The 12,151-nt window shown below is 40.6% G+C and overlaps 1 protein-coding gene across 2 annotated transcripts in view; it reads right to left on the bottom strand.

Annotated features, from left to right (window-relative positions):
• The window catches only part of LOC150077489 (uncharacterized), a 73,159-nt gene that overhangs the window by 27,069 nt on the left and 33,939 nt on the right, over window positions 1–12,151 (bottom strand). The window contains exons 1-2 of one of the 2 annotated variants that reach the window (XM_090386789.1): window positions 4,331–4,439; window positions 2,540–2,625 (exon numbers count right to left, since the gene is read on the bottom strand). In XM_090386789.1, the coding sequence (XP_090242915.1) occupies window positions 2,540–2,600 (61 nt within the window). In that variant the 5' untranslated portion in view covers window positions 2,601–2,625; window positions 4,331–4,439. Of the gene's footprint in view, window positions 1–2,539; window positions 2,626–4,330; window positions 4,440–12,151 lie in introns of those variants that run through there. The other variant, XM_090386788.1, reaches the window with a different exon arrangement.

The following is a 12,151-nucleotide window of genomic DNA, read 5'->3' as shown; positions in this document are numbered from 1 at the left end:
ACCGAAAGAGCAAGCTGGCTTTAGGACAGGATTCTCAACTATGGATCACCTTCACGTAATATCACAGCTAATGGAGAAAGCAAATGAATATAAAACACCATTATGCCTGGCATTTGTGGATTATGAAAAGGCATTTGACTCCATACAGCATAAGGCAATGTTTCGGGCACTGGAAAGACAAGGCATAGATACTCCATATATTATGATTTTGAAGAAAATATATGAGAGTGCTACATCCTTTAGACTAGACAAAGACAGTAGCAAATTTAAAATCGAGAAAGGAGTTCGACAAGGAGACACAATATCTCCGAAGCTGTTTACTGCTGCCCTTGAGGAAGCTTTCAGAAGATTAGACTGGTCGCAGAAAGGAGTCAACGTGAACGGAGAGTACCTAAACCATTTACGATTTGCAGATGACATTGTGTCCTAAGCAATGATCCCAAAGAATTAGAGGAAAATCTTAATTAGTTATGCAGAGTTAGTAAGGATTTTGGACTAAAGATGAATATGGCTAAAACAAAAGTAATGATGAACAAGTATGCCACGGAAAGGGAAATAATGATTGAATGAGCAGTAATTGGAAAGGTGGAGTCATATACTTATCTGGGACAAGTTATTAGCTGTAATAATGATAAATGGCTGGAAGTCAAGAGAAGAATAAATTTTGGATGGATAGCATTCAGGAAATATAGTCACATACTGAAGAGCAATATCCCAGTTTGTCTGAAATGTAAAATAATGAATCAATGTATACTCCCCACCATGACTTATGGAAGTGAAACTTGGGCACTCACCAAAAGAATGGAAGAGAAGCTAAGAACTACACAGCGAAGAATGGAACGAATTATATTGGGAATCAGACTGTTAGATAAGAGAAACACATGGATTAGGCAGCAAACTCAAGTAAAGGACATTCTTATCAAAACTAAAGAACTAAAATGGTCTTGGGCAGGACACAGCTAGAAGACATGATGACAGATGGACTAAGAAAATAACAGAATGGTACCCAAGAGGAGCTAGAAGAAAACCTGGAAGACAAAGGCGGAGATGGATAGATGAAATTCATGAGTTCTTGAGTAGTAAATGGATGGCCAGTGCTCAAAACAGAAGGAACTGGAAAGTTGCTGGAGAGGCCTTCATCCTGCAGTGGATTGAAAATGGCTGATGATGATGATGATGTACCTCTTAACCCCTATGGACAATGGTACCTTTAAGATGACAATGCAACCATCCACCCTGCCAAATGTGGTGGAAGATGTGTCTTGGGGAATAAGAGAAATACATGAATCATCTGTCCGCCAGCCAAATCTTGATTTGCGATCCTATTGAGCATCTCTGGAATGAACTGGAAAAGCGCGTTCATCAGCACAATCTACAAGGTTAACACCTTGTTGACTGCATTTCCCAACGTGTTGGAGCAGATTTATGCAAACAGTGGTACAACACTACACTAACTGATGGTCCTAATAAATTGGTCAGGCAATGTATATAGATAAGCAACATGAACGACTAATCGAATTTAAACGACTAATCCCGTTATAGATGGGACACTAGGCAGGCAAACGGACGAATAGTAATCTAAACGCCGAAATCACCACAAAATTATATTCTAGAATATAAGACAGCAGAAGAAACTAACATATGTGGTCTTCAACGATTGTCTGAGGCAAAGGAAGTTCAAATACCGTATCTGAAAACTGGGATTATAAGGAGACTTTTTCAGGAGAAAGAATCCCAGTCACAGGGAGGTAAAAAGCATGCAAAAGGTAACTATCCGCAATAGTTATCCAGTATCTCTCCGATACATAAATGGTGACAGCTCTATGTAGTTGTCGATAATGGTAAAGCGAGACGGACAGATCTCTAGCTATAATTTCTCTCTGGAGAGTAATTAAACATGTAAGGGGCCAATTTAAGACTAATCAATCTCCTGAGATGAAGCTATAAGCGATTCAGTTCTCTAAGGCTGTCTTCAACACTGCTTTTGGCTGCTGTTTTAGTTAAAACGTATACAGTTTATTGCTAATAACTGGCAAGATGACTTCACCCTCCCCTCAACTCAGATCTCTCAAGCAGGGAATAGTTGTTTGGGTTATCTCCGTATCTTTAAAGGCCTAAATATAAAATTTAATGAAAATCCATTCAACAAGAACCGAGTTATTACTTGCGGACGTACGGCCATGAAGATAATAGGTGCATGGAAACAGCAAAGAAATAAATATCTGTGGGGAGAGGAACAACAGAAGATGAAAATTGAAGAAACAAGACATATTTGGGCCTTAAACGGTTGCATTTATTTAAATTCTTGTGGGGTCCAATGGACTTCACCCAAGTTTTTTTTTAACAGGAAAAAACAAATACCTCAAAACTCAAAGTATCAAAAAGAATACTACGCTGTCTGTATAACATCGTTAAAATTATAAGCAAAGAGGCCACTGATGGACCCCTCCTCCCCACAAGAACAATTAAGAGTCAATTTGAGATAAAAGGTTATCTTCATTAATTTCGTGAGATTAATTAAAGCTAGACTTTCACTCACCTTTTGCTATTAATGAGAACACACCCGTAAGGAGTACTATCCAAGCAGTGGCGCCCTCCATCCACAGGAGTAGACACTAATTACACCTAGAAACAGAATTCAAATATATTATTGTTTTAAAGTTTATTTGATGAAAAATTCAATGCATGTTTTAATCAAATGAATGATTATTTCGAGTTGAATTATTATTTTAAAACATTTCAGTTTAACTATTCGCTGGCGTTAAAAACTACCACAAATCCATACAGACTAAACTTCGCGAGCTTCAAAAATAAAAACGAGAATTACAGTAATGTGACGTGTACAACGCGAATCGAGTAATACGTGACGTAACAATTGATCCGCATGTCACTTTCTCAGTCACGTGTCCTGTTCGTTCTAACAATAGATATGTCTCGGCTGCACACAGCCAGTGTACTAGCCAGATGGTACGTACGTCGCATTTAATGCAGCTGATCAATAAACTTCTGTTGCCTGCGAGCGTCACCAAGTCCCAAAGGGAGCCGAATTAAATCACATCTTTTACGGCTCATCAAAAGCAAGATAAGAGCAAAGTTCCCGAGTTGGATGTGGGCAAGTCAAGTATCGAGCACAGCACGGCAGAACTTGCACCACAAAGACAACTTTAACTCGAAAGACTTCAGCTGTAGCGATTGGGAGCTTCAGCAGAAAGTTCTATTTCTGTATATACTTTAGTTTTAACGAAAAGCAAGTCTCGTGATCGTATAAGCCAGAGAAATCGAGGCTGAAGCGTTGGTATGTTTATAATCGCATGATCCTTTGGCTGGTTGACTAATTTCCAAACAAAAAAATCAAGTTTTGAAGAAATATGCACTCCATGCTCGAGACCGAATAACTTGGCCACGTCCTTATTGAGGAAAACATAACTCATTTCGATTCCAGTTGCCAACCAGAACTTCCCTAAAATGGATTGCAATTAGTGTCTCCCAGACAGAGGCGAAGTATTTCACCACTGACAGGGTGGGAAGCGTATCTTCAAGGACCAGTTGAACATTTAGTTCATCCCGAAAATCAAACAGGTCTTTGAACATACGCTTCCCACCCGATTACCTATGGAAATTTAAAAGACTAATCCCGTTATAGATGGGACACTAGGCAGGCAAACGGACGAATAGTAATCTAAACGGCGAAATCACCACAAAAGTCAAATTATCAGTTTGATTCAGAGAACATATCAATTCCTTCACATTTAACTTGGAGTTAAGAAATGAGGAAAGTTTCCGAGTATTTTAATACCCAGAAAAAGAAAGCCGAATCTAAATATTTTGGATATTAATCAATTTCGCCACTGCCGTGTTTGTTTCATTACCTCGATTGCCGGCTGCAGAAGACGAGTTGATAGTGAACGCCAGTAACTTAAGATCTTGTTAACTTCGTAAAAAGGTCCACCAAATAGGATGCGAGCTCTGATACATTCATGTAATAAGCATCTGGAGTGCGGCTGTTCACGAGAACTGTTTAAACGGATCATTAACCACAGAAACCTTATTTCGCATTTCTTCGTATCACTGCACCGGGCAAAAACGGGATTTTGTTGTTATTTTTGCGTTTACTTCTCCAATTTCCCCCCTGCCCACCCCACACAAGCCGTTTTCATTTCCTTTTGACTCCGTTACTTCGCCATAGCCGACAGAGCGAGGAACTGCATTAATGGAAACTATCTGAGCGCAGAGGGAAGATTTACTCCCAGAAATGCAATCCCACTGATTTCCTTCTCTATTTCCAAGGATTAGAAGTGAAGAAATTTCTTACGAAAATTTCAAATCTTACCTTTGAACGACTGAATTTATGTCCCCTAGGAAACAAAATTACTTTCGCTCTGAAACCCGATTACGTACAGCATCCTCGGAGGTGTCATCGTGACAACGTTGGCGTCTCCATGGCTACCGAACGAGTGTGAATTTCCAGTAGTAAACGAAGCTCCATTATATCTGTCCTAGTCGAAGGCCATCCTCCTCAAAAGTCACGTACGGACAGTTTGGCAACTCCAGCAGAGCTCACGCGATGGTGTACATTATGTACAGGTGTTCGGTGCTGCACCTGTTGCGCTGATCCTTACCTTGTCAGCTTCTCCCATCTATTTACTCGTTCCGATGCGGCAGCATCACGATGAGTTGTCAGCTTCGTGATCATGCCGCTAGAGGGAGTGGTCTGGCTCGGTTCGGCCCGGGAGACTTATCTTTGCACGAAGTTATTAGCTCGCAGCACATACTTAAGCGGCGATCCGTTAATTTGGTTGTCATATGCTGTTTGCAAAGTCTCGTGTTTGTTGGTGCAATGAACAGGGCCTAGGCTTCTCAGCTATTTGGATGTCGAGCATCGTTTGGGGTCTATTCAGAAGGGCGTAATCGAATGAACATGGTGGAAAAAGCCGATTCAAGAGGGCGTCGACTGAAATCGGCGACAGTAACTGAATGGGTTGTTCCAGACTTGATGATAAGGGGAATTTTAATCACATAAAACAACTTTTACATGAGTAGAGAGTGTAGTTCAGAATATGATGGTGATTAGATTCTACATTAATGGTTAATTGTTGATCCACGTATTGGTACATGCCAAACGACATGCTCTTATTCTAGTCAACAGAGAAGAATGTCTTGTAGCAGAGGCCCAAGGTCGTTGTCGAAGTAAGAATGTGATAAGCCGCAGTCAGACACCTCCTAACGACAAATACATTGCTCAATAAAATTAACAGAACACGTATGAAATGTGGTCTAACTCGTACAGCTTGAGATGAAGCGAGACAAAATTGGGTACAATGCTTCTTCTGATGAGTTCCGTTTTAGCTTACAAAAAGATTCTAGCGTTATTTCATCTAGAGAAAAAGAGAAATGCTGTGCCATCCCTCCAACAGCAGAGAAAGGGACGTACAGTGGACACCATTCTCGTGTGAGCGGAATAACGATCACCTCCATGTTTTTATAGGGGTACCGTAACCGCGTAAAGATACCGAGAACAGATCCTCGAACCCTGTGTTCGACTTTTTACAGGTGCAGTTGGTCCGGGTTTTCTTTTCATGCATAACAACGCCATAGCAGATCAGAGCTGAAGGGATATCTTGAAACAAGACAACCAAAGACCGCCGTGGCCAGCACGATTACCAAACTTAAATCCAATCGAACAAGTGTGGGACACGCTTGGGCATCGCATTGAACGCCGACAGCCAACCCCTCGATCGCTTCGTGAGCTAAGGTCTGGTGGAAGAATGGGATTTTTTTCCACAGAATCATATAGACACCCTTACATTGAGCATGGCTCACTGCTGTCAGGCCTGTTTAACCGTTGGTGGGATCATACGCTGTACTGATGCCTGTGACTATTTTCGAGAATCTTGTATTGGCTTCTGTAATGTGTCCGCTTGTCTGTCCGAATTTATCGCTGTCTACTCAATTCGTCGTTCTTCTATAGAACACCACCATACCAAATTTTATCCCCCCTTCATGGCAAGCTGAACCAGTAACACCACCTTTTCTACGCGTTCTGTTAATTTTATCGAGCAGTGTAGTCCAATCAGGTTATTTCCAAATGTTCACTGAAAACTGTTGCTCAAAATTGTTGGAGTAGCATTAGGAGTTTGAAAGTTCACAATAAAATCGAATAGAATCTTAAATTGCTACACAGGATACATATCATTTGTCCCAACATAATATAATTATCTTCGATTGATATTGTGACTGTTTTTCAAAGAGGACAGTCTTCAGTCTTATCATCCTTCAGTATCAGGTGTACCTCTTATTAACCCTGGGGTTACCTTTATCCCGAACAATACTTTGCATAAGTTCAATTGGTCTATTCGTGGGGTTATAATGATCCTGAATAACATATCCTTAGGAACTCTGTTACCCTTGTGTACTTATGGTTTAAAATTGAAAATTTAGTAAAGTGTCCAGCACTGTTTGGATGGAATATGAAGGGAATCTACACAGCTCAGCCTGACATTTTTATGACGGTAGATTTAAACAGTATCTATTTACTATTGAGTATAATAAACTGTCTTTTTGACCTGCTAAAATTAGAATCAACAAGTCATCCTTTTTAAATACTGACTGTTAAACACGGCACGATATTGTATTACTGAAACGAGTTTAATAATTACTTATGCTAACTTTGCATGTTCAACTTCACTTACGTGGATACGTCAGTTTTAAATGTACTAAGATCCTTGGATAGAAATCAGCTGATTACTGTGACGATTAAAATCAAAACTTGAGTGTCACTATAACATGGTGCAATCTCTTTCAATTAATAAATTCTCTTTATACTCCGGGACGACCACACTGTCAGGGGTGTTCACAACGTAGAGGATACAAGATGCAGCACCGTATTTAACAGTCATGGGCTTGAACCTCGGTCACTCAAGGCACTTTTGCTCATGCTCCCTCGCGCTTGACCACTCTGCTACGGCGGCATATTACTCCTTCGCGGTGCACGCTTTATTTAGTAAAGCATGGTAAAAAAAGGCCTCCGTAGCCGAGTGGTCAGGAGCGGCGGTGCAGTAGCACACGCTCTTTGAGTAGACCGCGGTTCAAACCCTTGACTGCTAAATACGGTCGATCTGTCAACCCGCACTGGACCAGCGTGGCAGATTATGGTCCATTTCCCTCAGCATGAATTGTTGAGGAGGCTTCCATCCTGCAGTGGGTTGATAATGGCTGCAGTTTACATGAGTAAGACATAATTCCGTCTTGTGCATGCTTAATGAAGTTTCAAATTGCCTATATTCGACTACTTTAAGAGACTAAAACATAACCTGCAATTAACTTTCCTTTGGAATCTTAATATTTGGAGTGTTGCTTACTTCTAGATCTTTTTGCCTTGCTGAAAATTAAAATAATACATTCCACCGTGAGCAAGGTAACTTATTTGCATACTGATCCTTTAAGGTAAATATCTATCCGTTGTTTTTTTTTCTACGCCTCTGAAGTGGGGCCCCCAGAGGACCTGGGTTGCCTTTTTAAACATAAGGCGGGTCAGAGTCTCGTATCGAGACGCAGCGTGTTCCACTGGGACTGGCACACGTTCTTGTGGTGTGGACGAGTACCTAGAATCATATCTCCAGGTGATAGGTAGCCAAATGGCCAGAACAACACAACACACAGAATACACACAATTCATCCTATTCACATATCTGGAACTTTTGTAGTTCTTCACAGAGACACGAGGCGGATTAGAACATTTGTTCTATGAGCTGCCCTTTACACAGAGTCCAACGCGACAGGGTGGTGCCAGGGGCTTACAAATACATTTCCCTACCCCACCACTTCCGTATCGTTGTAGTGGAATTTCTCTGGGAGAAAGTCCACTAAAACAATTTGAGTCTTCATCTGAACCTGTCAACGAGTCTTTCATTTAGAAAAAACTAATTTCTCTCAAATGCTCATATACTCGGTTGAATACTTTATTCGGCAGAATAAGTGAGCTCCTGCTTTGCTATTCCAGTTGTAGAATCTATAAATGAAATTTCGTTTGCGAACGTTGACCTAAACTGCTATGCGGCAGGCCCATCAAACTTCTTAATTTTGGGCCTTCATTACCTGCGGGCATCACCACCAAATACGGAGGATGTGGAAAGGTTAAGGAATGACCACCGCATATCCTGGAGAAATATGGCCTTAGTTGCTAATGCTCCTAAAAACCAAACAACAACAACCTGCGGGCACTGGTACATTGTGTCCTTCATATACCACAGAATAGGATACACGCTTGTAAAACATTATCAACTCAAAAGTCGCCTAATTAAAAACCTATAGAAGTTTGGCTGTCTAATAAAGTGACCACTATTTCCAAAAAGTGGTTTTATGGACTTTAATAAGCATGGTTGGAATTTTTGAATGATTTCAGTGATCAGCCGCAGATAACACGGAAAATTACATCAATGCAGAACACGAAAAATCCTGAAAAATTAAGAGCATTATACAATGCAGAGGACTCAAAACTGACATTTCTCCAGAGTTCTGAGTTAATATCTCCAATAAAATTATATATTACTATAAATTCGGGTCATTACAGTGTGGATTAAAAAACAGAAAAAGTCCTTCCTTTATTTGTAAAATCTGTTCCCGACATGAAAAAGCCATATGGCCCCCCCCCCTATCTCGATCTGTTTCTCCTACTGCGCAGCACCAAGATGGATTAGCATCGTTACCCACTGCCATTGATTAACCACGTTCCCTGCGCTCAACTAACAGTGCATATAAATGATACTACAGAGAACGTAGACACGCCATAACAGCGTCAACTCCGTAGTCCAACGCCCCCTAAGCTTCGCATGTTCCTTACATGCCACGTGCGAAATGAAACACACTTGTACTCCCTTGAGGTCACCCAACACAGCTGAATCCACCAGAGACACGGATCATTGTTCCGCAGGAAAAGACTTCTGTGTTCCCTACCTCCCCTATCCCCCCCACGCAACAAACATCCTTTACGTCACCCCTCCCTTGTCAATTATTCTCCCGTACGACGAGTGCTTTGTGAAAACGCAACAGAACCAAGAGGTGTCGTTGGGACTTCTCTGGAAGAATCACTGTCACACGTAGATTTATTCGGATTCTTCAGCGGTGGCGCCAAGACAACATCGATCCCTTGCACGCATATTGCAGTTACTCGCAGATAATTAACCTAATTAGCCAACGAACATGGCATCACTATAAATAATTCATTGCTCAGGGCCTCCTCTAATAGCCGGCATTTCAAGACGTACGTGGATAATAAGATACGAGTTTATCATATGATATCGGACTCCATGAAAGGAGTTGCTATGGAGACAATTCGGACAAGTTTTGAAGTGATGCAACTGAAACTCCCTGAACTTCACCATCGTGTGAAATACATGATGTTAACCCCCCTGTGGATAATTTTCATTTCAAAAAGTAAACAGCACTCCCTCGTAATGCCTGAAAGCATCCATCCCTTTCACAGTAATGGGAACACCTTAGATAAACAAACTTCAGATTCTCAAGTTGTTTTGAGAATTTGGCGTTAGAATTTTTCGGGTAACTACACGAGGATTTTCTTTGATCTGGTACACGAAAACTAGTGACAAATATCCCTGGGTTTTAATCACAAAAAAAGTAATAATAATTAAAAAAGGCTTTCTTTTACTCCTCTTAAGCACTCGGCAAACAGCAACAACAAAACTTCACCTCATCTACTCAGCCAGCAAACAGCGTATGACTAAGTGTTCACCAGCGCACAGAGCGTGGGTGACGAACTCTTTCTCGAAGGTTAATTGAGTTTTGTATCCGACAAGCTCACGCGGACATGTCTTGACCTCGTGTTAGCAGCTGACGTGAGTATCGGAGATTAGTACGTTTTTTTCTTTCGTGTTTCTGTAATTTACTGGACGTGAATGTCAACAAAGTCTTTGGGCACCGTTTGCACACAGCAAGACTGCATATTACTACACCAACAGTACTTCCCTTTTTGATATTATGGTTTCATCCTAGACCATATTTCAAAAAGTAAGTTTATGATCAGTGTCATATAGAGGAAGTTTGGCTTGGCATCCTAGGCAAGATCTTATTGCAGCTTACAGATATTTTCATTAAAAATCCTGTTCTTCGCAAGAGCAGCTGTACCGTGTTGTGTGTCACGAATAAGTTTCATTATTAAAGAGTTGTATTAAAACAATTAACGATTACAAATGCTTTGTAGAGGCAGCTAACAGAGTGGCCTTCCAGAAGAAGTGTTCCTCCACACTAAACCATGGCGTGTGCATTCACGATGCGAAACTAAATGAAAACTAGAATCTACGTGTTAATAGCAGCGAGTCACGCGATCAAAATAATGATGCAAGATGAGGAATTTGATGGAAATTGTTATGCTCTGATGCTCCTTTCCGTGCTAGAAAGCGCGTGTTGTTTTTAAACCTACACCCTCAAGCCCTTAAATAAATAATACAATACTTATGCGTGAAGTGTACATAATCGTTTAAGTGTGAAATTTTAGGGGTAGAGAGAGGATTACTGTGTTTGTTTTATTTTATTTTTGGGAAACAGAAAGGTCGAGAAGATCCAATGCAAGTTCAGCAGGGATTTTAAAAAAAAGAAGTGCATTATCTGCATCCTAATTCGACGGAAAAACTCCAACCGAAAGTCAACCTCTTGAAAGAAGGCTAGGAATTTGTTGCCTTTTGATAACTCTAAATGCACTCAATGATCTGCTTCATATTCTTCGCCTGTCAGGATTTTGTCCTCGCCCGTGTCCTGTCAGTTAGAAATCCGTATTACTAAAAGTTGTTAGGTGATAAGCTAAGGGCTGCATTGCCTTCTAAGAAACTTGAACGGCTCAAATGTGGGATAATTTTCCTTGAGACCAATGCAGAAATCCTGCTGCAACGGACACTGACAGATCCTCCTTATTCTTTGAACTTATCGTGCGATTACATTTTGTTCTCTCTGACGCAGGAGCGATTTCGGGGGCGGTATCTTGAATCATTAGACTGAACGATTAATTGCTTTAACTAATGGCGCACGAATAGCTTAGGCCATTTCCCCATATCTCAATATTACAGGAGACCCAGCAGAAGCGAATATTAAAATCGGATTCCAAAAGATAATTTAGCAGTAGTTGAACCGAGGGACAAGACTGAATGAAAATTATACGTAATCTTTGATAAAGCCTGCAATGAATCCTTGAGGTTCGATCCTCTTTGCAAAACGGTCGAGAGGGGTTAGATCCCACGCGAGCTTGGAAAAAACTAGAGGATAAAAAGTTTTAAATAAGAACAGGAAAGTAAAATCTTAGACTGAGGTTATAAAGATCTTTTAAAATACCGAGTCTAAGTTGTGCCGCACCCCATTTCCATATCAAAGAAGTGGAAACCGAGGACACTCCTCTTAGGAAAGGATCTCCGATACGTGTTTTCATTCTAATTAAGTGGTCCAAAGCGAAACTGTTCCTTCTTTAGCAGCACGAAATTCTAGAGTTGAGGTCATTTGGATCTAAGTAACAAATAAGACGAGAGTTGACAAATTCTCTATTTTCTACAAACCGCTAGTCAGAACAACGGGATAACAGTTTTCTGGAAATATAGGATCTTTTATGCTGGAAATTTAAGATTTCCTGGCTAAGTAAAAGCAAGAATAGTTACCTTTTTCCAGGCATCTATAAACTGCTCTTTAAGAAAAGAGCTGGTGTAACCAGTGGTTACTTTAAAATCCTCAAATTCTGTGTCGTTTCCGTTGCAGACAGGCATAAAACTCATATACAAATATGACTAGACTACAATTTTTTCCATTTTCAGAACTGGTATTGTCAAGGACCTTACAGTTCCACTAGAATTTAATGGATCATTCCCTAAACATATCTGCAACATCGGAACTCTGCATAAAGAATGTCTGGTTTTATTAGACGGCATAGGCCCAAATTTACATAAAGACATGGCATTATTCGTTCTGTATTCATCATGGGTATCACCCATTCTAGATTAAGCATCAGCTGTCTGGAATCCACGTCTCCCCCCTCTTGTGGAAAATAACGAAAAGCCTCAAAGAAGATTCATCAAATACCTGTTACAGGAACAAGATCACATATTATAGGATTATACAAATTATCATAGGATGCCTCCCACTACACCTCGAGGTTGTC

This window comes from Mastigoproctus giganteus, chromosome 12 (assembly GCF_048544385.1).
Source record: "Mastigoproctus giganteus isolate SK-2022 chromosome 12, ASM4854438v1, whole genome shotgun sequence".
Taxonomy (NCBI): domain Eukaryota; kingdom Metazoa; phylum Arthropoda; class Arachnida; order Uropygi; family Thelyphonidae; genus Mastigoproctus; species Mastigoproctus giganteus.
This window is presented reverse-complemented; position numbering and strand designations above follow the sequence as displayed.